This window comes from Xiphophorus couchianus, chromosome 20 (assembly GCF_001444195.1).
Source record: "Xiphophorus couchianus chromosome 20, X_couchianus-1.0, whole genome shotgun sequence".
Lineage (NCBI taxonomy): Eukaryota > Metazoa > Chordata > Actinopteri > Cyprinodontiformes > Poeciliidae > Xiphophorus > Xiphophorus couchianus.
In genome coordinates, this window is record NC_040247.1 from 18,963,928 (window position 1) to 18,991,459 (window position 27,532).

Sequence of the window (27,532 nt, forward strand, 5' to 3'; positions counted from 1 at the left end):
CATTGATAATCTCAATAAACAAATGTTACATTTATATATCTGTGCTTTGTGTTAAAATATTAGCATTTATTGGGCCCCTGAAGCCCCGGGGGGCCTTATGAAGCCTCTGACTTAATTTGGATTAAACGGAAGTGCAAATAATTGATATTCATTTTAATTGTATTGTTTGATTAGTTGTTTTTAAAGACTAGTTGTGGGTTTAAATATTTCACTGGCGATGTTTTTCCCATAACATATAATTACCTAGGTATAGTTTTACATTTCCTGTCTACTTAACATTTTTTAATACAAAAACACAGTGGACTGCTGGTGGACCGCCTCGGCGCGCCGACCATCAGGCTAAGCAAGTTTTCTGGAGGAAACCCTGCTTTTAATAATGTACTACAGCCCCTATGTACAGACTGAAAAGTGTTTTATCATCATTGCTATGCTAACAGAAATAAATAACCAGCCAGGAATCATTTTACCTGTTTGCTCCATTGACCTTCTTCACGTTTTAACAGGATGTAAACAAACACTCACGCTCGCTGGTTGTCTGTACAATTTTAAAAATTTTATTTATGACAATATCTCGTTGTTTAGTTTGGAAAGTACTCCAGCAAAAATGAAACATTGCTCTCTTTTCAAAAGAACGTCAGAGCTTCCATGCATGGCGTACTATATAAAAGCTATGAGTCATTTCTGATTGAAAAGTAACAAAAATGACCAATCCAAAAGAAAAGTCTTGGAAACGCACGCACGATTCTGCAAAAGTGTTCTTTAGGTAAAATGATTGTACTTCTCTGGATTTCAAGACAAAAACAGACACTAAACAGCGCAAAATAACACTGGACAGGTAAGCAAAGCACAACTCGTCGTCACATTGAAGACTTGTGTCAACTCATCCGAGAGTTAAGATATGGCTGACGCGTTTCTGACAGAAGCAGCATTTTGGGGACAGAGGCCGAGCGTAAGGACCAGACCGGCAGCGTTAGCAGCAGCAGGGCACAGAGGAGAGAATAAAGAGAGAACTGCTAAGGACAGGATGAACATAATGCACTTCAGACGTCAGAGCTGCGAACGTACAGACTTTGATGTGCGAAAGGCAAACAGATACGTTTATTCATAGAGCCAGATGGGCATTTTCTGGTCTTTACAAAGAAATACACAGAGAAATGAAAAGACAAGCAAAAAAGCTCCACCCCTTCCTGTTCACCCAGAGGAAGACCGTTGTAACATAGAGCTAAATAGTGCAGATATGACACCTACTGTACATCAGACTTTTCGTATCTGCAAATCAGCCACCATAACATCTGTAACATCTGTAATCTCCCTGTACGGACACATGCAACATCATCATCCTGCAGTGCCACAAACACGCCTCCAGAAACTCCACTAACTTTACAGCTTACGGTAAAAAAAAAAAAGCCTGCAGTACCTTAAAGCGTGCGGTTCTGTGCAAGGAAGACAACACAATCATTTTATGAACATTGTTCTCTGAAGGAAAAAAAGAAACAAAATGAATGAGGAAAATACTGTAGCTGACGTCTGGTTAGGACATTTTACATGTGCTATACACAAACTCTCACGCTGTCCTGCAGGACGACGTTACGTAACGATTCAGAGAAAAGTCGAAGTTTTACCCTTTTCTCGCTCAAAGTCAACACAAACAAGCAGTTGGCACTGGTTGAAATGGAACGTTATGTTTTCTCACCTATACAATTCATACAAAAATAAAAAAATTAAAATTGCCCCAATGGTAGCATCTTTTCTTCTGATTTTCCTCTTTCCATTTCACGGTTTTTCTGTATTTTCTTTTGTTACTCACAGAGGTAGTGGCTATTTAGGTAAAGGGTGAGGGACAAAGTGTAAATTAAAAATCTCTCATAGAAAATGCTATTTTGTTGTCTTACTTTTGACCAGAGGAATCTCTAAAGAACAAAATATAATACTGCAATCACATACAAAAGTAGTCCTTCATTTTGTACATTTTATACAGTGTTCACACTTAAGCGATTTTCTCTCACACTTCTTATTGATTTCTTTTTTTTTTTTGTGGTTTAGTTTTTTTTCTTTAAAAGGCAAGAAGAATGGTGTGTTTTGGAGTAGTATAATGAAGGTGATGGACAGTCTATGCCAGGGGGTCCACCAGGGGCTCCTCGTCTCCACGCGATAGCAGCTCCTTCTTCTCGTCTGTACTGGCCAGGGAGTTGCGGCTGTTGTGAGCGCCCATGTACAGGGTGGCGTACACAGGGTTTGTGAAGTTGGTGGGCTGAGAAGAAGAAATGAGACAAAATAATCCCAGTTAGCAAATACAGTCACCATCTACTGCCTTGCAGGATTATCTATACACTTGGAATTTTTTCCCATTTCATTATGTTTCAGCCCCAAACCTCAATTATTTGACGTGGCAGACCAAACAGTTTTCTATTTCTATAAAAGTGTGGCATGCATTTGTATTACTTTACTTTGCTGCCCCTAAATAAAAACAAATGCACGGGGCAAGGAGAGCATTAATTGAACAAGCAGAGTGGCCAGATGTAACGCTGGAGGAGCTGCAGAGATTCACAGCTCAGGTAGCTTTGGTACAAATTGAAAATGCTGTTGGATGGAAAATTCAGACTAAAAATCAGCCCCTGGTGAAACATGGTGGAGGCAGAATCATGCTGAGGGGAAGCTGTTTTCAAGCTAGGATTTGGAAGCTGGTCAGGGTTGACAGGAGAATGCTAAATGAAAAAACCTTCAAGCATTTCAACAACCCTTTAGAAACTGTCTGGAATAGATTGGTTTACAGCAAAATATAATCCATATTCATGTGTTAAAATGGCCCAGTCAAAGCCCAGACTTCAGTTCAAATCAGAATCTGCTGCAAAACTTGATAATTTATCCTTTGGTGGACCCTAGGAGAAATGGGAATTTATTTTTTCTTTTGCGTTCCCTCGCAGTAACGTACCGATCAGTTCCTGCAGCATAATTGAATACTGAAAGTCTTTCTTACAGTGGCCACGGTAGTTTCTGCTTTAATATAAGATTTTTGTAACGTTTTTCTATGCATGTTAATATCTTGTTTGTGAGATAACAGAAGTTTTATATGTTTTTCTTTAGGATAGAAATGCACCACAAACCTATGTGCAAAATACAAAAGCAAAACAGGCCAAACATGGGCTTTCCATCCTTTCTAAGATATAAACCAAAACTTTATGTAAAAAGGAAAGAAAGAAAAAATACATCCAAACTATTTGGACTATTTCTGAGTTATTATCACGGGGTAATAAAGTCATCTGACTGTTTTGATTGTGTCTCTTTTGTGTTGGCAGTCTGAATAGTTAATAAAGAGCCGTTTTCATGTGCGGTTCCATCTCAACCTTACACAGACATAAACATGCAGTGAATAAATTGGCTTTTGCACCAAATATTTAAGAACATATAGACATGTTTTCACTGAGGCTCTTTAGATGTGTATATATTTGAAATCTGAAATTGACATTTGTGATTGTATACAAAATAGTTTTGTGAGGGAACACAAAACTTATTGCGAGGGAACGCAAAATACATATTTTTTTCTCATGTCGCCTAGGGGGCTCCGTACTTTCCATCTCATCTGATTGAGCTTGACCTTTTTTTTTTTTTTTGAGAGAGCAATGGACTTAAAAGTCCATCTGTAAATGTCCAAAGCTGGAGGAGAAATACCCAAGACCTTCAGCGAAAGGATGCTCTAAAGTCTTCAAAGTAGCTTCGTGTCACACTTTAAAGATTTTTAGCAGCAAAAAAAATCTTAATATGCATTATTTTTTTTACACATCATACGTGACTCTTTGTGTTGGTCTGTCATAAAATTCCCACAAAATAAAATTATGTTTATGGCTGAAATGTAACCCTTTAAACAAATTCAAGGGCTATGAATACTTTGGAAAGACAACGTAATCGGGACCGATAGTTTTAATCTACCTTGTCTGGGTCCAGAGTGAAATCTGCATCCAGGAGCTCCCCGGCATCATCGTCCGGCTCTCCCTCGTAGATCTTGTAAGCGGGGTTTCCGATCTCGACATTCATGGCCCCGTTGGTCATCCTTTGGTGCTGGAAGCCCTTCGCCCTAAACATCAAATTCACAGTCAGACTTTAGGCTTCCTGATCCGATTTCATTTGAGTCTGATCACTGCAAGCAGGGAAATGTCCACCACAACAAAGACACAAACACAAATCAGCAGCACTGATGTAGCGAAGGTCCAGACCATGTGGGCCTGGATATTAAGCTCTATATTTTACTGCAAATTCATCTCAAGTTAGTCTATCTTCACAGAATCTCCTAGCTCTTTGGGGACTGTTATTATGAAAAAACAATGCCACAATACAAACAACACCACAGTACAATACAGCACAATGATGGACAAGAACATCAAAGCTCTAGATCCATGATACAGGCAGATCTATTTAATGTTTTCTTTTTTCAATAGATCTGCTCAGAGGAAACTGATCCTGTAGGCTCAGAAACACCAGTAAAAATGGCACAAACATCGACTACAGGACCCAACACTGCGCAGCAACCAAAACGTATGATTAGGGAGAGGAGAGAGAATCAGAGTGCAGAACGGAGAAATGCAAAGTACGGAGGAACGCCTGGCAACCATTACCGCAAGCGCTTGGAGCCGGTTTTTCCGGGCCGGCTAGACCTGAGGAGCAAAAGAGATTAGAGAGAGGAGAGTAAAAGTGAAATCAACTAAAAAAATATAAATAAAGAAGAACAGAAAGGTAGAAAGAGAGAACAAAAGTATAGAGAGGTTGGGTTGTCAGAGTCTTACGGACCCTCTCATTCTTTTCCTGTACCACAACAAGGCCCCTGCGGCGAGGAGAACCAGCAGCAGCAGGATCAACACCGTGACCACGATAGAGGCTGTGCCTGCAAACACACACACACACACACACACACGCACACACACACACACGCACACACAGGAATGTAAAAAAACAGCCAGTCTAATCATGATATCAACTTTCATGCTGATTTCAAGCAACAACTTACGTCCACCTGAACCGGTGCTTTCTGTGGTGTTGGCCACAGACTCACAGCGATGCCCTGACCAGCCAGCAGAGCATCTGCACAAGAGCAAAGGTTGTCATTATTCCAGTGCGATGGCACAGTGAAGACAACAAAACCAACACACTATCCTCCTTACCTGCACTCTGGAAGGAGGGTGATGGGATTTATAGAGCACTGGCCGTTCGCGCAGTACTCATTGGGGTCACATGTGTAACAGCTGGGCTGGTTTCTGCCATTTGGGCAGCTGTGGCCGACAGAAAAGAACCAGAGGAGAGAGGTTAATGTTATCCACGATACGAGGAACACTATGGCCGCTTTTGTAGGGGTTAAAAAAATCACAGATTAAAAAAATATATATTTACTGGTGCAGAAAGAAAATCTATATTTGTAAATATATTTTTTAGACAGAATCATGTAACATTGAACTTCTGGTTGTTCTGGTGAACCTGGTTATCATGATCTTGGTGGAAAACCCAATGAAATTATTTTAGAAGTAGGCTTCAATGTTTCTGATGGCAAGTAGTTTTGTGGTTGTAATGGAGTCTTGGTGCCACTGTTTGCTAAAGCTCTCTAACATTTAGCTTCAGAGATTTTTCCCCTTCTCCAGTCTTCTCTGTCACAGTATCAGTCATTTAAACTTCTTAATATTTGTTTTGACTGTAGATGCGGACACGTCTGAGCAAGTAACTATTTTGCTGTAGGCATTTCCTGACTCACCATGATCATGACCACATTCCTGATCATGATGTTCTTAAGCTAAACAATGCTGAGCAACTTTATAATTCTCTTTACCCCACATATCTAGTAGCTATTTTACTGTGCCATTATGTTACTAAAATAAAAGATAAATTTATTTAAGAAAGTTGTTTTTTTTTCACCAAGAGTGATTCTAAATATGAAAGCTGCGATATGTGACTGTATCTTACCGACAAGTGAAATCCCCCGTAGTAACGAAGCGATCCTTGGGGATGCACTCGCCGTCCCGACAGTAGTGACACTTGTCGATCTCGCAGGCGTCGCCGATGTACTGCGGCAGACAGCGGCACGACTTAGCGCCGGTCTCGCTCTGCAGGCAGGTACCGCCATTAAGACAGTGGCCTTCACAGCTTCCTGCTCAAACACAGGGACACATGTAACACTTAATGAATGCGCTTGAGAAATGCACGGCACAAATGGCACCAAAAATAAGATCCAATGATGTCTTTATTAGATTTTGTACTGTAGCTAAAAATGAGGTCTCTGCTATTTTATAGTCCGTCTCTGGTGCTAAAAGCCACCTGTTTTCATGATAATTTGCTTGGTAATGAATAATAACTCAAGGTATTGCCTTCTGCCACAACAGTAAACGATGGGAACACTCACTATATTGGCACTGGTCGCCTAGGAAGTCAGCAGGGCAGCGACAGGTGGGCTGATTTCCAGCACTGACGGTGCAGTTGCCTCCATTCTTGCAGTAATTCTTGCATGTGTGCAGGTTGCAGGTGGGTCCTGTGAATCCTGTCGGGCACCTGCAGGTAGGGGAGCCTGTGGGAGGACAGGCATGTTAGATGATGAGCAAGAAAGGATCTTAAGAAGCCATGTCTTAAACTCATATGTTATCTGCACGCCCTCTTATACCTGTATAAGAGGGCGTGCATGTGCCTCCGTTCCTGCAGTAGTCCTTGCACTGATCAATCTCGCATCGATCGCCTCTGTAGTTAGGCTGGCAGCGACACTTTGGCTGCTTGTGGGCGTTCAGGATGCAGCTCCCGCCGTTCATGCACTGGATGTTGCAGGGACCACTGGGGGGAGCTGCAGACGACAAAAGCTCAAAGTCATGCGGAAGCACTCACAGCATCTTCTCCTCATGTTCCTCTCACCGCCTACGTACAGAGAGGAGACAGCGTGGGAGTGGGCAGCTCCACGCAGGTGCCGTTGTCCAAGGTGCGCCCGTTGGGACACGTGCAGACCGGACCGCTGGGGCTGAGCAGACAGAGCCACTCACACTTCTTCCTGTCACAGGGATTGTTCACTGGAAGAAAGAGAAGCGGAGAGGGAGTGCTGAAATGCTATCAACAGAGATTACAATTCCTCTGAGAACCACTAGAGGGAGTCATTGTGACCCTCAGGTTTAGAGAGGATGACTGCTGGTCTTTTCAACTGTTTCAGAAACTAGAGTGAAATTTGATTTATGAAAGATATAGCATTTCATTTAATGCAAAATCACTGCATGGTGATATTTCATTTTGTATGAGGAAGAAATAACAAACAACAATTTAGATGGTTCACTAAACACATTTGAAATGCTGTATTAGGACAACTAGAAGAAAGTTATTAATGATTATTTAATGTCCAAGGCTCTCAGAGACAGAAAGACAAAGGTGTTTTGTCATAACATCAAGTATTCTGATGGTTTTATAGCTGAACATCAAAAGTGTGTGGCGTGTCATCCCATTGCAAGTTTTAGTAAAATGATTCAGTTTGTGGTCTTTTTCAAACTAACACGTTTTATTTTGGGAGGCAAATGCTGCCACCAACACCAAGTTATTTGTCCCAAACTGTGAAGTAGACTTTTTCATGCATTAGATGAGCAAATCTGGTCAACTGTTTTTTTTTCTTCTTTTTTTAAATATGAGAACCATTTTAGGGACAGTCATAATTGAGACCTTGGTGGTTCTAGTGTTCAGTAAACATAAGTTGTTGCTGACTTTAAGCTTGTTGTTCTGGCTTGTTCTATTTCTTGCCCTCACTCACCATCAGGCTGCTTGTATCTGTGGTGCAGCACCAGATCCGTGGCGTGGTTCACGCCATTCGCCAGGTTCTCTAGGGGTCCTCTCCCGAACTTGTTCACTCTGAACACAGAATTGTTCATGTAGGTGACGCCGTAGATGTGGTCCTCAAAGACGTCGATGCTGAACGGATGTCGGAGCTCTGCGGGAGAAACAAAGACGCAGCAAAGACAGGAGCTGAGTCCTGGACTAATAAAACATGTGTAAGGTGTCAAACTCAAGGCCTGAGGGTCAAATGTGGCCCACCGTAGCTTTTCATGTGGCCCTACAGACTACAGAGGGGCACATAAATAGACCCTTCAAGATAAAAGTTGTGTTTCAAGATTATTTCATCTAGCAAATCAAACGGTTTTAATCCGTTCACTGCTAAATTACAATCAGTCCCTCCTGTTTTTCTGCTTCTACTACAGTTCTGTCTCAGCCTTACTTGGTGCCAGGTTATATATACAGTCTGTGATCGACGTGGAGAGTTACCGTCATACGAAAGCATAGATATCGCAAAATTCCTTGGAAATATTTCTAAAGTACTAATTTTCATTGCAAAAGAAAATAAGGGATTGATCAGTGTGCAAAGATGATGAATGCAGACAGCTATTGTTTTTTTTTAATTGATATCTGATCAGTTTATTCATGGTTCTTATCAACACATTCTGCCACAAACCAACCCATGAAGAGCATTCATGATCTTGATGCAGCATCTCTGAAAGCCACTCAACTGTTTTGTGCGTTTATAGCCACCACCACGTCGCTGCCGTCCAGCCTCACGCTGCAGATCAGGGAAAGTTTGGCGTCGGCCCAGTACAGACGCTCATTGAAGTAGTCGACCGCCAAACCTGGAAAACAGCATCAGGAAAGTTTAAAGGTGACCTCGTTATGTTTACCAGAAGATCAGGGAGAACTGTGTGACGGTGTTTCACCAGTTGGCCACTGGATGTTTTCTTCAACCAGTGTCTCTCTCATGGTTCCATCCATAGCTGCTGTTTCTATCTTGGGATGGTTGCCCCAATCAGCCCAGTACATTTTCCTAAAGAGTAAGATGTAAAACATTCATCTATCATATTAATCTTTCCCCAGATAACTGTTTACATGTCTGCCACTGACCCTCTCTGGGGGTCAACCACAATAGCATGAGGCTCGTCGATCATGCCAGAGATCAGGGTCTTGTGGTGGCGTCCACCGCTCATCTGTGCCACCTCGATGACGTCTCTGCCAGAGTCGGTCCAGTACAAGTTCCCTGCCACCCAGTCCACAGCAATGCCTCGGGGCATCTTCAGCTCTGGAATCTAATCAGAATCAGCACGGATACATATTTTATATTAGCTTATCCGATTCTCTGGCAGGACTGCGTGCAACACAAGCGAAAACGAAACCACCAGCACCTCGAAGTTGATGACCCGGGAATCGGTCTGCCGTCTGTTTCGGTTGCTGTTTTGAGAGGAGGATGAGGACGGCAGGTCGAAGTAAGAAATGCGCCCTATGTGCCAGTTGGTCCAGTAAAGGCGATTAGTCTTCACATGCAGGTCCATGGCGTCGATGCGCACATTGGCGTCGCCCTGGAAGGTCAGCTCGTAGCGCCAGTTTGGCACAGAGGCGTCCAGGCTGCGGATCTCATTGTCGTCCCCGAGATAAAGCACATGTCCTTGAGCTGGAAGGGGACGAAAGGACGAAAACGAGCTTTAGAGAGCTGTGAGGAAAAGCCTGTTACAGGGTTAGTAGGAGAGTGATAAAAAGTATTCAGCAGGTGGAGTTATTTATTTTTAAGAGCCACAACACACAGATGTGGCTCTTAAGATCGTTTTAATGTAAATCAATGGGAAAACGACTACATTCAACAGGTTTGGTCTTTTAAAATTTGGAAGAATGTAAGAAATTATCATACACATAATTTCTCCAATATTATCAAGACCTGGTAAAAGCTAAAAGTAAACTTTTAAGACTGTAATGAAACCTTGAATACATCACTTTCCCTATTAAAGTTACGTATATAACTGAGTTCACTCAGCACCGCCCTCTGGCGATCAGTAGGGATAAAGTAGAGCTAATATTTTTATGATATTCTGATTTATTGAAATGCACTTGCATGTCTTACCATCAGCTTTGCAGGTGTTATTTATTTTGCTGAAATACTTGTGGCAGCTGCACTTGTGGGAGCCTTTCGTGTTGTTGCAGATGTGGGAACAAACTCCAAACTGCTTGCACTCGTTCTTATCTGTGAAACATCCGAAGGCCATCACGCCTGCGTTAGCCAAAGCCTAAAGAGTCAAGGGAAACACCAAAGCAATTCACAGACATCCTTACCTTGGCATCTGTTTTGTCCACTGGACTGGAAGCCGGGTTTGCAGGAGCAGAAGGAGACGGTGCCGTTGATCACACAGTGCGCTTCGTCTCCGTCTCCGCACATGGTCACGTTGCTGCGGCATTCGTTCAGCGTCGTATCTGCTGCAAATTAAAGAGGCCACATACAGTCAGCGCTGATGATGTCTAACAGTAGCCATCAAACAGTGAGGCTGCAGCGCACCTTTCTTTTCACAGCTCATTTCATCAGAGCCATAATCCTCACAGTCGTTGAAGTGGTTGCAGAGCAGGTCGGTGCTGATGCAGCGACCATTGGAGCACTGGAACTGGTTCTTCTGGCATACTGGCTTCAACGGATGTGTTGCTAGAAAAGAAAATGGGCCCAAATAAGTTTTCTCCAGCTCACAGGAATAAAAACCAAAATCAAAATAATTGATGAAGCTTCTGGGTTAAATTATTCTTTATTTATTTTGGTTTTATTTCAAGGATCCAATCTCTCTGATAATCTTTGAAAGTGGTTCCTGATCAGCAGATTTTCAGATTTTCCTTAGCTTGTTTTTCCCCCAGCTGCTTTATTGACCCATTTGCTTCTGTGTACTTAAACTTGATCATGAGAGCATACTCTGTAGGGTGTGTGCAAAAGAAGTGGATAATTGGAGGGACAAGGCACAGACCTAAAATACTATGTACTGCAGACCACAGTATATTCCATGTTTATTCCTTTTTCTGAAAGAAGGAGACGATGCCTGTGTGATCACTGTGTGATCACTGTGTGGTTTTTTATTCCTTTTTGTGAAAGAAAAATGAATAAAAACGAAGCATAAACTTGCATTATCATTCACTTATCAGTCAAGGGGTATTTGGAAATTATCTTCTTGGTATTAAAAGTACATATTCTGTCTTCTTTTTCATAGATTCAGCTAAATTACTGAGGATAAATTGTGTCTTTGTGATAGTTTTCTAAGAAAGTGCCAGAAGATCCCCAAGGTGTCTGTTATGGTTTAGCCTTTTTACGCCTGAATAATGATGAAAATGGTCCAATATTGAAAAGAAACACTGATCAAGGGACATTATAAAGACAGGCTGGTTCGTTGGAAGCACAACGATTTAAATTAGGCATGAATCAAAACTCTTGCGCAGTAAAATACATCTGAGTAGAGCAAACCTGAAGTTGACACTTTTATTATTGATGCAGCAGTACAGCAAGAAAAAAAAACAACAGAATAAACTCACGGCAGTTGAGTTCGTCACTGTTGTCCCCACAGTTGTTCACACCGTCGCAGCGCTTCGACACCGGCACACACACCCGGTCGTTAAGGCAACGGAACTGCCTCGTGGGTGGGCACAGGAATTTAACTGATGGACCAACAGAGAGGAGGATTAGGAGAAGGAAAATCATAAACCAATCCCAAAACTGGAGGAAGACAAAAAGCCCGAAAGGTGAAACACGGCAAATCTCACCGCACTCTGCTGGGTTCTCATCTGAGTTGTCTCCACAGTCGTCCTCACCATCACACATCCAGTTAAGAGGCTTACACAGCGTGTTGTTGCACTGGAATTCATCATGGAAGCAGTGTTTGTCCACTGAGACGCCGCAGCAAGAGAGAGGACATACAGTATTCATACCACTGGCGTTACAAACCAATACTCTATTGTACCTTAATGGGATTTTAATTGAAGGCACACAAAAAGCAGCACATCAAAACAAAAACTGCATGTTTGAGCATGAAGATATTTCCACAGATTCTCAATTGGATTTGAGTCTGGACTTTGACTTGGCCATTCTAACACATGAATGTGCTTTGGTCTAATCCGTTCCGTTGTAGCTCTGGCTAGATGTTTAGGGTTATTGTACTGCTGGGAGTTGGACCTTCACTTCAGTCTACCAGTTTTATCAGCTCTTCTATCATTGTGGGAAAAAAAGCACAGCCTCTCTGATTAAAGCTGTCCTTGTGCTGCCTGACAATGTTGGTGAGCAGCCAGCTGCAGTTGACAGAAACTCTTTCAATATTCAGACCACAGATTGAACAGAGCTCTATGAGGATATTATTTTACTATGTATAACCTAACTATGCTTTAAGCATCTCCCCAACTTCTTCTCTGAACAGTTTCCAGGGTTCCTTGGTCTTCAGCAAGCTGAATGTTCGCTAATCTTCTCCAACAAATCTCTGAGGCCTTTACAGGACAGCTGAATTTACACAGAGTTTAAATCTGAGTTTAATTACAAAATAAGTAACTTCTCAAGGGAATTAGTTGCAATGGATATTTTTGGGAGTGTCAAACTGGAGGGGGTAAAAAAATTAAATACTTGCAACATCTTTTTTAGATTTTCAATTGCAAAAATTTGATTTTGTTTCCTTATCTTCACAATTATGCACAGTTTTAAGATGAGATGAGTTAAGATACATTCCAAATAAACTGAAGAAGAAGGTTTGTGGTTGTTATGTGACAGATCAGGGGAAAGTTAAGGCAACATGAATAATTCTGCATGGTGCTTCCTGTTGTCCAGTTGAATGCGTGGACATGTCTTAGTCTCCTTCAGGAGGAAACCAGCGACGCGCTCACCAGGACTGTCGCAGTTCTCCTCATCACTGCCTTCTATGCAGTCGACATCAGAATCACAGCGCCAGCGGATGGGAATGCAGTGACCACTCTGGCACTGGAACTGATCACTGTCGCACCACACCTCACAGCCATCCTGAAGCACAACCAGAGTGTTGTCATTTTTAGTTCTCCTCTATTGTGACAGATTTTAAAAAGTTGAAAGAGGAAGAAAAATAAATCAATAAAAATCGAGCAATACCTCATCTGACCCGTCGGCACAGTCATGATCCCCGTCGCACTTCCAGCGGCCAGCAATGCAGCGGCCATTCGTGCAGGCAAACTCGCTCTCTGAACACTTTCGAGGCACTGAGGGCGGAGAGAAAAGAGGCTTTGAAGAGTATGTAAGGATAATTAGGAGAGCATAAAGAGCAGAGGGAGTCAGTCAGGAAAGGCTTAAGGAGAGGATAACTAGAGACGCTCAGAACAGAATAGGAGCAGGGCCTAGTTACATAAAATAAGGTATTTTAATTGCATTATAGGGATCAGTGGGTGAAGAAAGGAGAAGGATTGCAGAAGAGATCACAAAAGCTGGAGGAGAAAAAAAAAGCAAGACTGGGAGTTTGAAGGTTGCGGTTGATCTGAAACAGTGACAGCACCTACCTCTGGCTCACAGCAATAGGCCAGTGTGAAATGCAAAACAAGACATGAGATGATGTGAGATGTGCACAGAACCGACCAACTGACCAGAAATCAGTTGAGGAGCTACAGCAGACAGAAAGTGAAGAGCGACACATTCCTTACCGCCTCTGTTTTCTTCCAACAGCAAAGCTCATGCAGAGTTACAAACAAGCTGGTTTTCATTCACACAATGAGCTGTGCATCTTCAAAGGGTAATAAAAAGAACACAGAGAACCTACCGCACTTCTCCTCATCCGAATTGTCCCCACAGTCGTTGTCGTAGTCGCACTGCCAGCGGCCGGGCACGCAGCGGTTGTTCTTGCAGCGGAACTGGTAAGGTTCGCACGTTCTCTCGTCTGTGCACAAACAGGAAGGGTCAGGCTCTGCAGAGCGACATCAAACACTTCCTGCCTCCGGGGCAGAGCCTTTCCTCACCGCACTCGTCCTTGGGTTCGTCGGAGGCGTCGCTGCAGTCCGCCTCAGCGTCGCACTTCCAGAGCGCCGGGATGCAGCGGCCCGAGTCCTTGCAGCGGAACTCGTCCACGCCGCACGTCATCTGAGCTGCGATGCGGAGGAGGACGCAAGCACTTCAATAGACTCACATCGAAAAGCACGTATTTTACCACTGTTTTATTTTAAAGGCTCATCTTACTGCAGTTGGCGGGCTCATCAGATCCATCCACGCAGTCGTTGTCCCGGTCACAGACCCAGACCCTTGGGATGCAGCGCTTACTCATGGCACACTGGAACTGGTTGGGAGCACATGTGACCTCCGCTACAACAGCAAGGCACACATTTGAATTATTATAGCAACACTACATTAAAACAAACTGTTATGGAGTATATTTACAAAAACACGGTTTTCTTTCATTTTGAGACAAAATAACTGAGGATTTAATCTAATCCTGTAAATAGTAACTGTATCTATGATCAGTAGAGATGCGCAATACTGCATATTTGAGCAAAAATTGTCATTTGAGAGAAAATGGAAACAACATTTAGAAACTACCAAACACCAAAACAAAACAAGAGGAAATCAAAAACTAAAATATTGATCTTACCACGCTATTATCAATTCAATTTTGATAACTTGGTATTGATATTATCTATATTTTATCACAGATCTATATTTAATGGTTGTCAGGAAGACTATAACATATTGTGGGACGATGCTGCAACAGTAACAGAAACAGTGAAAACTGTAAAACCCCTGACCGCCGTTACGAAGCGCTGAAACTAATAAACATCAGAGGTGACTTACGGCAGTCCTTTTCATCCTCTCCATCCCCGCAGTTGTCCTGGCCGTTGCAGCGGAAGATTCCTGGGATGCAGCGGTTGGGGTGGGTACACTTGAACTGACTCGGCAGGCACACATGAATGTCTGAGAAAGGGAAGCCCATGAGCAACGAGTGGTGTACGGAAAAAGAGTAAATCAGTAATTATGCATGTGCGAGTGTTTCTACCGCAGTTGGCTTCGTCAGAGCTATCCTGACAGTCGTTGTCTCCGTCACAAATGTAGGCAGGGTTGATGCAGATGCCGGTGCCGCACTGGAACTGACCGGGTTTGCACTTAAACTCAGCTGTAGGGAGGGCCAGGCACAGCACATCGTTACAACACAATATTCTTAAAACATCAACAAGAAAATCAACAGAAATCGACTGATCTGGCTAATCACTTACGGCAGTCTGCGGGCTCATCTGAGCGATCCCCACAGTCATCCTCTGTGTCGCACTTCCACCAAAATGGAATGCACTTGTCATTTTTGCAGACAAACTAAAAGAATAGATGATAAACATGATTTTTTATTATTTTTTTAAAGGGGAAAACAAGTTGTTTAGTGACACCTCTGCACAAGCTCACCTGGCTCGCCGTGCAGTTGGACAGACAGCGTTTGCCGTCTGCGGCCAAGTAAAAGTTGGTGGGGCATGCACACTTGTAGCCCCCGCCAGGGGAGAGCAAACACAGGTTACTGCAGCCGCCGTTGTTTATCTGACACGGATGGCCAGCCACTGGTGAGAACAGAAGGGAACGTAAACGGCGAGGATGAAATCAGACAGAGACATCAAAGATTGGAGCAGCGTGTACCATCAGGCTGGCGGTATGCGTGGAAAATGTGGATGTCCATCGGTCTGTGCAGGGTACTGATCAGCATCGTCTTGTTGGTCCCCTGTGTCTTATGAGCTCTGTTGATAGATTTTGTTTCCCAGTCTGTCCAGTAGATGTACTCCTCAAACAGAGTCATGGCAAAGATATGAGGAATATCCTGAGAGAGAACTACAGGAGTTCACGCACACACACACACACACACACACACACACACACACACACGCGCGCGCGCACCAACACGCAGGACAAATGAAACAAAGTAAAAAGCAATAAAAATTAAGTTAAATATGTTTTTAATTATCTGTGATTTACCAGTGTGTCTGCTGGTTCCATCCATGCTGGCGAACGCGATATAATCCTCTCGAGCGTCCGCCCAGTAGATGCGGTCGTTGATGAAGTCCAGGGCTAAGCCGTTAGGCCAGGTGATTTTATCTTTAATGATGACACTCCGGTTGGTGCTGTCCATCCCGATCCTCCCAATGTGAGGGTTGTCACCCCAGTCAGACCAGTACAAATACCTGTCAGGGATGACCATGAGTAATATTACTGTTATTGTTCACGCTAAAGTATTCATGCCATTAAAACATATCACTTTTTGTCACAAACAATCACTTTAATGTGTTTTATGAGAACAAAAAAGTAGTGCGGGTGATTTATTTAATGTTTCACGCAACAATTCAGCTTTGAATTGCCAATTCTAACATAATACATTCTTTATTCTGAATCATTTCTGTGGGACTGGTTGAATTTTTAGGCTCATTGTCCTCTAACTGTTTATTTATTACAGTATTTTCCAGCATTTATATGTACAGCTCTGGAAAAAATTAAGAGACCATTTAAAATGATCAGTTTCTCTAATTTTACTTTTTCTAGACATATGTTTGAGTAAAATGAACATTGTTTTTTTATTCTATGAACTACTGACAACATGTCTCTGAAATTCCAAGCAACAATTTAGTATTTATTTGCAGAAAATGAGAAATTGGCAAAATGGCGAAAAAGATGCAGTGCTTTCAGACCTCAAATAATGCGAAGAAAACAGATTCATATTCATTTAGAAACAACAAAACTAAAGTTTCAACTGAGGAAGAGCTCAGAAATCAATATTTGGTGGAGAACTGTTTTGATATGACAAAATGTACTTTTGTGAATAAGAAATTGTTTTTAACATTTTGCCTGGTGAAACAAAGGTTTTACTATCTAACTTTTGCACTGTATGACCATGTATCCACTTTAAATAATATCGACATCACAGTGGAGATGCAGGACTCGTTTGGTTCTTGATCGCTCTCACCCGTAGCGAACGTCCACAGCGATGGCACGTGGCTCCCTCAGGCCACTATTGACCAGAACCGTCCGGTACGCTCCATTCAGCTTTGACACCTCTATAGTGTCCCGTCCCTTATCACACCAGTACAGGTTTCCTCCGACCCAGTCCACAGCCAGACCGTCAGGATTGTTGAGCAACGTGCGGTGAAGAACCTGACAGAAGAACAAGAAGTTATCTGTATGTAACATGGATGGGTCTAATTATTTCTAACATCGTCATCCTCATGCTTGAGGATGAGGATGTTAAGAAGGCTGGCAGCTTTAATTATCCTCTTATCGTTCAAAGACAGGACGCTGCAACACCAACCTGAACGTTGCTGCCGTTGATATGCATCCGTCGGATCATGCTGCCCTGCGTGTTGACATCTGTCCAATAAATCATCTGCTGCCGATAGTCGAAGTCCAGAGCCACGGCGTTGTTTAAGCCCTGACAGCAGCAGAGAAGTCGGATTAGTTTAATGACACGACAAACGTCTGCAGCACAATCACCAAAATGACGCATAGGGCTCACCTGTTTGAGCAGGGTGTAGTTGGAGCCGTTCAAGTTGAGCTTCCTCAGGTAATAGCGGTTGGCAAAGATGAGGAACGGCTCCTCGTCTGCAAGGTGAGAGCACAGATGAGGGGATTTGTCTGAAACACGGGACTGTTATTAAACTGTCGCTTTCTTACCAGAAACAGATTTGCATATCGTTGGGTTCTCCGGACTGAGCTGGAAGCCCTCCACACACAGACAGTGGTAGCTGCCATGGGTGTTGATGCAGCGCTGGGTGCAGGGGTAAGAGGTTGTGCATTCGTCTATGTCAACGCAGGTCTTCCTGTCGTCTTTGAGACGGAAACCTGGGTGGCAGCGGCACTGTGAGGGAGCAAAGGAAGGAGCTGGTAAAGCAACAGCCAACATGGATACAAATGTTTCCTGTCAAACATTTAGAAGAGTAAATACAATTTATAAACATATTTGCTATGAATTTAGAGCAGCTATTTATTTAAGGAAGAGAGGAAGGAAGGGGGTATGGAAAGAAGAAAGGAGGGAAGGAAGGAAAGAAGAAAAAAGGAATGGAAGAAGGTAGGAAAGAAAGAAGAAAGGAGGGAATGAAGGAAGTAAGGCAGGAAGGAAGGAGTGAAAGAACAAAAGAAGGAGGGAATGGAGAAAAGCAGGAAGGATACAAGGAAGGGAGGAAAGAAGGAACCAAAGAAAGTACAGAAGAAAGGAAGCAAGAAAAGAAGAAACCTTTAGAAAATCGGGTAGATAGAGAAAACAGGACATCACACACAGTTGTCCAAACTCTTTCCAGCATACTGTAAATATAAATCCAGTTTCAGGCTTTCTGGTCCACTCTGAACACGTTTCGTTTCCTGCTCACCTTGAAGCCTTTTTTCAGGTCCTCACAGAGCTGCGAGCAGCCGCTCAATTTCCTGTTCAGACACTCATTGATGAAGCAGTTCAGCTCATCAGAGCCGTCGCCGCAGTCGTCCTTATGGTCACAGAGCAGAGCCTCAGCGATGCACTTTCCATTACTGCAGGCGTACGCGGTGTCATTGCATTTCTTTTCTGTTCAGTGGAACAAAGAAATTAAATGAGAAACAAGCGGAGAGAAAACTTCACTCAAGCTGATGACATTTTAAAGATTGCTTCTGAGGTTAGTTCTAGTCTATTGAGAAATCAGACTTTTTCCTTTCACATAAGCATTTTTTGTTCAATGTTCAATGAGACATTTATTGTGGTTGTTTGCAGCTTATTTGTTGCTTTCTCTGCTTTAGTGTTGTTTCTATTTTGCATTCAAATCATTTCCTGCTTTTTTCTGGTTTAATTAACCTTCCTAACTCAGGGAAATCAAATTTTATGAATAATCATTTTTACTACATTGTCCTGCCCAAGGCTGACAACAACTGTTGTAAATAAATGTATGCATAAATCTGAATAAACAACTAAAATAATAATAATAAAAAATGTTGATATTCCAGTTAATGGTTCTCATTTTCATGCATTAATCTCAAGTCTAATGTTACAAAAAAACACTAAAATGTTGAAGCAAGTTTAAATTTCCTAAAGGAAAAAATCTAAGAAATGCAACAAATACAACTCTGGAAAAACTGAAGAGCCCACTGCACTGAACCCCATTGAAAACCTCCTGGTTATTCCACCAAATATTGATTTCTGAACTCTTCCTGAGTTCAAACTTTAGTTTTGTTGTTTCTAAATGAATATAAACTTGTTTTCTTTGCATTATTTGAGGTCTGAAAGCACTTTATCTTGTTCGTTATTTTGACAATTTCTTATTTTCTGCAAATAAATAATAAATTGTTGCTAGGAATTTCTGAGACATGTTGTCAGTAGTTCATAGAAAAAAAAAACAATGTTACTTTTACTCAAACTTATTCCTACAAAGAGTAAAATCAGAGAAACTGATAATTTTGCAGTGGTCTCTTATTTTTCCCAGAGCAGTATGGTGTGTTTGTGGTGATCTGACCTGGACTTGAGCAGTGAGGGTTTTTCGGTGCTTCGTCTGAATGGTCATGGCAGTCAAACTCTCCATCGCACTCCCAGGACTTGTGGAGCAGACAGCTTCCGTTGGCGCAGCGGAAACTGTCAGGACCACACGGCGGGTAGTCTGCGGTGACAAACAGCGAGTGTACTCAAATAAAAATGGCAAGAGAAGGAGAAAGTGTTTGAATGACTGGCCCATTAGGTGGAAGAGGACCGCTTACGGCACTCGGGGGACTCATCGGAGCCGTCTCTGCAGTCTTTGTCATGGTCACACACGAAGTGCTTGGGGATACACTCTCGGCTCTGGCACATGAACTCGTCCCCGGTGCATGTGTCGTTGAAGACTGAGACAGAAATCATTTGGTGAGAAAACAAGTGATTTATTTCTCCCTCAAACAGAGCAGAGGGCTTCAGCTCACCACATCCAACTGTGACACTCTCGTCGAACCCATCGGGGCAATCTTTGTCGCCGTCACATTTCCAGCGTTGAGGAATGCACACATTTGACCCAGGACATCGAAATGTCCCCGGACTGCAGCTTTTATTCTCTATAAAAAAATGTTACAGCTCAGTCACATGAATTTTTTAGAGTATCATAAAAAAAAAACATAAAGCCACACTCAGGTCAGCTATCCTTCCATTTATTTACAGCACAGATGTAATTCTACGTTCACTGCGCTTACTGCAGTGAACGTCCTCGTCGCTGTTGTCACCGCAGTCGTCAGCCCCGTCACACACCCAGCGGCTGAAAATGCAGCGGTGGTTCTTACACTCAAACTGCGACGGTGAGCAGACCTTATCTACAAAAACAAAGATAGGGGTATGAAAGAGGCATCACTTCTCCAGGAAAATAAGAATACATCAGGATTTCAGCTCGTCTCAGGTCGTACCGCAGTGATTTTCATCGGCACCGTTCTCACAGTCATTTTCACCGTCGCACGTCCAGCTCATGGGGATGCAGCGGTTGCTCGGACACGCAAAGAAGGGCAGGGGACACTTCGTCCTGCCGGCCCCTGACAGAGCAAAGTTAACGATAAGCACAAGAAAAATATCCTGTATTATAATTAAGTTCAAACTGTTCTCTTTTTATTTTTCTGTTTCTTCTGGTGTAATCTAAGATGAATACTCGACGTATCAGTCGATGAAGATTCAAAGCACCTGGGCAGTTCCTTTCATCTGAGAAGTCTCCACAGTCGTTGGCTCCGTCACATTGCCATGAGGGGACGTAGCAGAGCGTGGTGAACTCACACTTCTGAAACATCACACTCTTCACTCCCAGATGGAAGTAAGAGGAACAGTCCGTGGGAGCTTCGTGAAGAAAAACAAACAAAAACTGAAGCCTCCGAGTGACATGCTGAGTTTAGCAGAAAATTATTACTGTTCTGTCCAAGAGACTGGATCAACTTACGACAGTTCATCTCATCACTCGCGTCCTCACAGTCCACTTTCTGGTTACACTTGCTGGAGTTGGAGATGCAGCTTCCATCTCTGCACTGGAACTGATCGGCTGAGCACAACGTGGCTGGAGAAAGTGTTCAGGTAAATAAGCATTTAGAACTTTAAAACTCAGCAGTTTTTAGCCATTCCCAATTATTTAGTACTTTAGTTTTTAACCCTTTCGCAATCTTTTATAGTAATTTTACTCCACTGTTCTCCCCGTTTTCTCAAAGTAGACTCACTATTGCAGAAGACTTCATCCGAATTGTCTCCACAGTCATCCTGCCCGTTGCACCAAGAGCTGTGCCCCACACAGCGGCCATTTGTACACCGCCTGTAGCCCTTCTTGCACACGCGATTGGCTGAGAACCAGAGAGAAATGGGGTGAAATTTCCAATGTCAGAAAGAAAAATACATTATTGTACAGAGGACAGATTGTCCTCACCACAGTAGGACTGTTTCTCATCAGACTTGTCCTTGCAGTGAGCCATGCCATCACAAGTTAGAGTGTAGTTCACGCAGTCTCCGTTTCCGCACTCAAACTCATCAACGCCTGTACAGGTGGAGTTGACGCCTGAGGCACAAACAGAGGAGGGCAAAAGTGAAGGTTTTCAATTTAAACCTCATTAAAAACCAAAATGAACTCCAAAATATCTTTTTTTTTTGTCAAAACGTATATTTCTTAAATTATTAATTGCAGGCTATTCCCTCAGGTGTGTGATCAGAGCGGAAGCAATAGCTAGATTGGTGAAAACATCCTCATAAAATAGAATCTAGTTAAGAGATTTAGAGCGCATTAATGTTTGATTATGGATCCACACATGTTAATCCAGACTGTTTTTAGTTAATCTGACTCTCGTCGTACCAGTGCAGGTGTTGTCGTCCAAAAGCTTTCGTTCGCCACGGCAGCCGCAGGTGACTCTTCCTTCAGAGCTCAGCAGACACAGGTCCTGACATCCTCCGTTATGGACTCGGCACAGAGAGAACTCACCTGTGCAAACATGAGGATTGTGAGAAGTAAACAAAGCTGCACACGGTACCTAGAAATTAGACCTTGCAACTGTGGGAAGACCATTTATCATATAGCAATCGTGCCGGATCCCAAGTAGAGAAGTCCAGAATTTTCTCATGCTTGAATATCAAGCCCTCAGATACAAATATCTACACTATTTTAAGGCTTGCGTGTTTATCTGCAAGCAACGGTGTTGTCTTAAAAATGTAGGCAACACCATATAACTTGCAAAGAGAATCTGAATTCATGCGCATAAATATTAACAAAAACTTAGATCAGCTTTGACTTTGACTTACGTCAGGTTATTTGTGGAGAGCTGCAATAATGACAAAGTAATCACTCCACACATCGTGCTGAGCCCTGACTTACAGCTGTTTGTGTCGTTGGCCACGGCAACAATGCCCATGGGCTGCTGGGGGATGTCGGCACGCAACACCTTCATTTCAGCCCCGGTGTATTTGTCGGCACGAAGGACAGCCCTCCTGACCCAATCCGTCCAGAAGATGTAGTCTCCGTAAACAGCCAGGCCAAACGGATGGACCGGTTCGTTCTTCAGCACCACCTGAGGTAGAAATAACAGTTTATGACATCAGTTGATCAGGAAATCACATCCACACATATTCTATTGCTACTATTAGCACAGCCTTACAAAGGTCGGATATGTGATTACGTACGTATCTCCGACTGCCATCATACTCGCAGCGCTCAATCTTGTCAAGGGTGGCATCTGAGAAATAAAGCTTTTCAGCTCGGTGGTCGATGGCCAGCCCGTTGGGGGTTCTGATATCTGTGCCGATGATCACCAGGACGTTAGAACCACCCAGCGTAGCACGCATGATGCTGGGAGATTGCTCATTCCAGTTGGTCCAAAACATCAGGCTGTCGGTAGAAATACCGCAACACAGACATGGTCAGTGTTAAGAACAAATGTGTGAAAGTTAAGAAAGAAAAAACCAGCTCTGACCTCTGACACTCGTCAAGCACGAACGCCCTCGGGTGGTCGTCTCCAGACATCGTGACCACGGTGTTCCGGTCAACGGCGCCCCAGCGGCTTTGGTCCACATTGTGGCGGGTGATGGTTGACGTAGTGTAGCTGGTCCAGTATAACATATCCCAGCCTCTATGGTACGCCAAGCCCTCCACAGAGCCCACATCTGACACAGGAAGGAAAGCGAAGAAGCATGTCAGTCACAGGTTGTGTTCAAATGCCAAACGCAGTCCTCTGCTTGCAGGTAAGTGCTGCCTGGTATCACAAAGTCACAACTCTGGAGTTGGGAGTAATATGTCCTTCAGGTCTTTTATCCAACAACCACGATGCCAAAAGGACACAAGCTAACTTTTTATTACACTACATCAACAGATGAGAGGGGGTCATTTTCTGTTGCACAACCTTGAAATGAGCTAAACGTTGTGATTTTTTCTGCCTGTAGGGAGGTGGAGTACACCAGAGGATAGAGGAACACAAAGTTCAGACTGAGAACAGCTGTGCTGCTAATGAGAAACAGCCACACATGCACGCTTACAAGGTTTCATTAAGAGCAGGATTGCTTAAAAATAAAAATAAACTTCTGTAATAGTTCCTTTTATTACACGGTTCTTAAACAGATGGATGGACAGATATTGTGCCGTACACATATTTTACTATGCTTTCATCCGTAGAAAATCCTCACATTTAAATTCCATATTTTCCAAGATCTCGTGGGAACATTGTTAATAGTGATAAAAGAGGTCTTTTCTCAGGACTGGATACGACCTCACTAAGTCTTTCCCACTTCTGGCCAAATACCCAGTGAGGCTCCTTGCCAGATGAGGCACATCTTCAGTCTAACACCAGACATGATTCACTGTTTCTGTTATGAATGTTTCTAAGTGAAGCAACGCTGCTCCGAAGTTGAGCAACTTTCCAAACAACACTTCTTTTGCATTCATAAATCACTGCGCAGTAAAAATCGATGTACATGTAATACATTGTTCCTTGTTCCCTCTCTCTTTAGAGCTGCTAATGAGCTGTAAATCTCCAAATCTTCCTTTTTACACAAACTCCTTGATCTTTTTGTTGACCTAAATTATCTCGGCATGTATACATTTGCTGTTGCCAATCATACAGATGAGTTCCAGTTTTATAACTCCTAATAGTGGCTTTCCTGACACAGATTTCATGGCAGCTGCCTGCAGTAGGTGTGATAGCTGCTCAGTGTTTGCTATCAGGCTGGAAGTCAATAATTACCCAGATTTTGCAGGCGAACGCCATTCCACTGACTCCTCTTGTTTATTTATAGTTTCTATGCATATTTTGTACATCCATGCACAAGGACTTCTAAACAAATCTTATCCTTTCTGATAAGAACCTAAAATGATGAAGCATGGGAAAAAAAAAAACTTTGCTAGGCCTCATTAGGTCCTCCCACAGAGAGGCGACCAACCCATCTCTGCTGTGCTGTCTCATAATCGGTCCAGAGTTCACCTACCGCTTACAGTTAAGCTTTTCACCTTCTCCGTTCACATCATGCTCCCAATATGCTTTGCAGAATATCCCTCTCTGCGGAGAAAAGAGGGCTGTGGATTGATTTGTCCGACTGAGAAGTGATGTGGAGCGGTGGGCTGCTGTGAGGTGCCAGACCTGAACTCACAGCTTTCATTCAAGATCACAGGGATCACAAAGAGGAGCAAAGAGCTGATTGGACGGCACATGGAAAATAGATACATCACTAAACAAGTCTGTTATGTTGACGGTCATGTCCCGATAGGAGTATGTCAAGAAGAAGCAGGTGTTTATATTTAACTATCACCTTCTCCTCTAAAAACTGCCTGGTAATTGTCAGCACCCTCACAGTTACGTGTCTGGAAATCCGTATGATGTTATTTCTTGGAATACTGTTATTGACTGTGACTAATCCTTTCTACAGGTATTATCAGCTGTTTTATGACTGGCTGAGTGTAATGACCAAACAAGCTGTTGGGGAGTATTAAGAGCGTCTGAATGACCTGGACTGTGGACAGGATGCTGAACTCTTCTGGTCCAGAGGGTCCAGTGGGGAACAGCAGCAGCGTGGAGCAGATCCTCGTCCCCATAATGGATTCACTCATTTTGATCCTGGGAGTTACTGGACACAGCTTAGTGATGGTGATCTTGTGTGGACGACAGAGGAGGGGGGTGGGACACACTGGACAAACTCCCCAGGTGTCCACGATGGGCACGGGAACGGACATCCTGCTGCTGGCTCTGAGCGCTGCAGATCTGCTTCTGCTCTCCACGATTCCCTTCTACACGGTCTCCATAGCCATGCAGAAGTGGCCGTTTGGGAACGTCATGTGCCGTCTGGTGGGCTTCCTGGGATCTGCCTGCTCGTCCGCCAGCGTCTTCACCCTGGCGGCGCTGGCCGTCTCTCGTTATCTGACTGTGGTGAAACCCACCAGAGCATACAGCCTGCTCATCCCTCGCAGGGTCTCCATGATCGCCGTCCTCATCTGGGTCCCAGCCTGCTCCCTCGGAGCCCCTCAGTTGGCTTTCCGCTCCGTGGGACCCCCTCGAGAAATCACTGACGGCCTCACTTGCTTTGCCTTCCTATCTCACGAGCAGCAGATGATTTATGGACTGTTTCACTTCCTCGTAGCCTTCATGCTTCCACTGGTCACCATCGCAGTGGCATACGGCAGCATCTACGTGTTCCTATGGCGGGGCCAGCAAGCTGGCAGGGCCCCCCAAGTCGAGCGCTATCAAAGCAAAGTGACTCAGACAACAGCCATGCTGGTGCTGGCCTTTACTGTGTGCTGGCTGCCCTCGTATGGACTGACGCTGGCCTTACTGGCCAATCCAAACTCGGGGGCCACTGGGGCCACGCCGCGTTATGGCGCCTTTAGTGTGTTTGCTCGCCTAATGGCAACCTCTTCTACGGTGATGAACCCTATCCTCTACGTCCTGATGTCCCAAAAGTTCAGACAGGATCTGCTGAGAATTTTCAAACGGGAACGGCAAAAAGTAAAGAACGATGTGGTGTTGTCTGTTGTCTGACAGTATTAATGTAACCAACTCACTGACCGGAAAACAAACTTTATGCTGTAAGACCTGTGAAGAAAATGGTTGCCACTTGGCATCGGTGACAGACTGAAACTGGAAAGCTATGCCACTCGTTGTAAACCGGTATTCACCCTTGAGTCGCATTAAGAGATCATTGTGCAAAACGGTCTTAAAATTTGCTTTGTGTCCAGATGGTTTACAAGAACAGTAGGAATTGTCTATTCCGGGGAAGAGTGGCAAGAAATAAAGAGATAAGAAGGCTCGACTGTTTACAAGCCATGTAGCAGATACAGCAAACCCGCTAAAGAAAACTGACTGCATGTTTAGGGTCGTTGTCTGTACAGCAACACATTGCAGCTAGAGCTAAAAGGCATTTATGGTCTGCATTCAGTGGTACTTAGATGAAATTTTAGCATTAATAATTTGCAAGAAAAATATTAATGTAATAATTGTGTAGCAACTGATGAGAGTGGGCCAGGAACAAATGCTGGGATCAACTTACGCTGTGATTTATTCCTTTGTAAAGTTCAATCTCAGATCAGCAAATAGCATCAAATCTAAATGTATTTCTGTTTCAAGTTAGAAAATCAATAAAATTTGCTAACTAATTCATGTTATTTGTTGATCAGGAGACCTGTTAGTAGCAACACAATGTAATAAATATTTTTTCTGAGATTTGTACTGTCAAACAGCACAGCAACTAGTTTAATAAAGCACAGTATGTGATTTGTATAAAAAGTACAAATAAAAAGTCATTCCTGTTCATATTCAGCCACGACTAAAGTGCAAAGTAGCCATTTTGGATTTTGACGTTGGGGTTGGTAAGAATCCTCTGACTTGGACTCAGAATCTGTTAATTTCTCCAACTTTAAATCTTGTAAATGTACATGTCAGAGTAACAATAGAACATTAAACATAACATTAAACTCCCTCTTCTGACCAATTATCCCAAACAAACAAATAAGTGTTGAGCAACAAATTATGAAGCTTATTTTCCTTTTGCCCCATTGTTTTAAATGAAATGAGTTTGTTCAAACTGTCAAACTTTGTGTGTACTTGGGTGTTACCTACTGTAAAATGTTTGAGAGCCAGCAATATAGATCAAAGCATAATCATGTGTAAATGACCTGGTTAAAGTCCAGACTTCAACCTAGTTAACAGCCTGTGGTAAAACTTGAAAACCGATGTTTGTAGACAGCATTTGTTCAATCTGAACGCATTATTTGGTAAAGAAATAAAAACAAACATTTATTTTTTTTTATCTGTAGTGTAGATTACAGATAGGAGAACTGAATTGCATAAGACGATCACAAGATTTGCTGTGGGTGTGGATGGCTTACGGGCGCAGTAGGAGAACCAATTCTGAATCACATTCCATGTTAAACAGATTAAAGCGAAGCTACTTTGGTAAAACATTAACATTGCACCTGTGTTTTGTTGTGCTCAGATAAAGTAAATGAAGGTCTATTTGTTTCTGGACCTCCTGTCCATTTTGTTCTCAAAGCATAAATAAAAAAATAATTCCCCTTTCTTTTGGGTTTGGCAACAACTTGAGAAGAAAGATTTCCTGGTTCTGTTTACATAAGTGGGAGTTTCTGTGGAAAATCTTGCAGCTTTGTTCTCCAGGTGGATTTCTCATCAGGGGGTTGACGGTTACACACAAGCCCTTTTCTAAAATCGAAAGAAAAAGGTTGGAAAAAAAACACAGTTTGGCAAATGACAGGGTTTGTATATTGGAGGAGAATGTGGGAATAAAAAAGAAAGAAGATAAATAGAGAAAATATCTGTAGAAATATTCTTACCCTTTGAACTTCTTCGTTTTGTACAAGGGGCATTTGAACA

General features: G+C 43.0%; 2 protein-coding genes across 9 annotated transcripts in view; one reads left to right on the top strand and one right to left on the bottom strand.

Annotated features, from left to right (window-relative positions):
* Window positions 1-531: 531 nt before the first annotated feature.
* The window catches only part of LOC114135321 (low-density lipoprotein receptor-related protein 1-like), a 109,300-nt gene continuing 82,299 nt past the window's right edge, over window positions 532-27,532 (bottom strand). For 2 of the 7 annotated variants that reach the window (XM_028002516.1, XM_028002512.1), the window contains 49 exons: window positions 22,637-22,826; window positions 22,347-22,551; window positions 22,042-22,234; window positions 21,526-21,651; window positions 21,106-21,234; window positions 20,903-21,022; window positions 20,632-20,745; window positions 20,382-20,531; window positions 20,114-20,236; window positions 19,907-20,023; window positions 19,643-19,771; window positions 19,445-19,567; window positions 19,207-19,347; window positions 18,100-18,287; window positions 17,408-17,591; window positions 17,250-17,335; window positions 17,046-17,165; window positions 16,704-16,891; window positions 15,722-15,927; window positions 15,389-15,577; window positions 15,164-15,312; window positions 14,983-15,076; window positions 14,766-14,882; window positions 14,564-14,683; window positions 13,955-14,077; window positions 13,738-13,863; window positions 13,542-13,658; window positions 12,884-12,990; window positions 12,646-12,778; window positions 11,542-11,664; window positions 11,314-11,436; window positions 10,304-10,444; window positions 10,084-10,221; window positions 9,875-9,994; window positions 9,165-9,430; window positions 8,887-9,068; window positions 8,703-8,809; window positions 8,502-8,618; window positions 7,751-7,927; window positions 6,888-7,028; window positions 6,635-6,808; window positions 6,380-6,541; window positions 5,944-6,127; window positions 5,154-5,261; window positions 5,000-5,073; window positions 4,783-4,876; window positions 4,611-4,649; window positions 3,928-4,072; window positions 532-2,251 (listed from right to left, as the gene is read on the bottom strand). In XM_028002516.1, coding sequence (XP_027858317.1) covers window positions 2,111-2,251; window positions 3,928-4,072; window positions 4,611-4,649; window positions 4,783-4,876; window positions 5,000-5,073; window positions 5,154-5,261; window positions 5,944-6,127; window positions 6,380-6,541; window positions 6,635-6,808; window positions 6,888-7,028; window positions 7,751-7,927; window positions 8,502-8,618; window positions 8,703-8,809; window positions 8,887-9,068; window positions 9,165-9,430; window positions 9,875-9,994; window positions 10,084-10,221; window positions 10,304-10,444; window positions 11,314-11,436; window positions 11,542-11,664; window positions 12,646-12,778; window positions 12,884-12,990; window positions 13,542-13,658; window positions 13,738-13,863; window positions 13,955-14,077; window positions 14,564-14,683; window positions 14,766-14,882; window positions 14,983-15,076; window positions 15,164-15,312; window positions 15,389-15,577; window positions 15,722-15,927; window positions 16,704-16,891; window positions 17,046-17,165; window positions 17,250-17,335; window positions 17,408-17,591; window positions 18,100-18,287; window positions 19,207-19,347; window positions 19,445-19,567; window positions 19,643-19,771; window positions 19,907-20,023; window positions 20,114-20,236; window positions 20,382-20,531; window positions 20,632-20,745; window positions 20,903-21,022; window positions 21,106-21,234; window positions 21,526-21,651; window positions 22,042-22,234; window positions 22,347-22,551; window positions 22,637-22,826 — 6,863 coding nt within the window. In that variant the 3' untranslated portion in view covers window positions 532-2,110. Of the gene's footprint in view, window positions 2,252-3,927; window positions 4,073-4,610; window positions 4,650-4,782; window positions 4,877-4,999; window positions 5,074-5,153; window positions 5,262-5,943; window positions 6,128-6,379; window positions 6,542-6,634; window positions 6,809-6,887; window positions 7,029-7,750; window positions 7,928-8,501; window positions 8,619-8,702; window positions 8,810-8,886; window positions 9,069-9,164; window positions 9,431-9,874; window positions 9,995-10,083; window positions 10,225-10,303; window positions 10,445-11,313; window positions 11,437-11,541; window positions 11,665-12,645; window positions 12,779-12,883; window positions 12,991-13,541; window positions 13,659-13,737; window positions 13,864-13,954; window positions 14,078-14,563; window positions 14,684-14,765; window positions 14,883-14,982; window positions 15,077-15,163; window positions 15,313-15,388; window positions 15,578-15,721; window positions 15,928-16,703; window positions 16,892-17,045; window positions 17,166-17,249; window positions 17,336-17,407; window positions 17,592-18,099; window positions 18,288-19,206; window positions 19,348-19,444; window positions 19,568-19,642; window positions 19,772-19,906; window positions 20,024-20,113; window positions 20,237-20,381; window positions 20,532-20,631; window positions 20,746-20,902; window positions 21,023-21,105; window positions 21,235-21,525; window positions 21,652-22,041; window positions 22,235-22,346; window positions 22,552-22,636; window positions 22,827-27,532 lie in introns of all 7 variants that reach the window. The other 5 variants (XM_028002515.1, XM_028002511.1, XM_028002517.1 and 2 more) reach the window with 3 other exon arrangements.
* On the top strand, window positions 24,096-27,364 carry LOC114135324 (delta-type opioid receptor-like). Of its 2 annotated transcripts, none has more exons than XM_028002528.1 (2): window positions 24,096-24,440; window positions 24,579-27,364. In XM_028002528.1, the coding sequence occupies exon 2, from the start codon at window positions 24,653-24,655 to the stop codon at window positions 25,682-25,684; it is 1,032 nt and encodes a 343-aa protein (XP_027858329.1). In that variant the 5' UTR covers window positions 24,096-24,440; window positions 24,579-24,652; the 3' UTR covers window positions 25,685-27,364. The 2 variants fall into 2 exon arrangements, with proteins under 2 accessions (XP_027858329.1, XP_027858328.1); XM_028002527.1 differs by having other exon boundaries at window positions 24,096-24,483; window positions 24,579-27,363.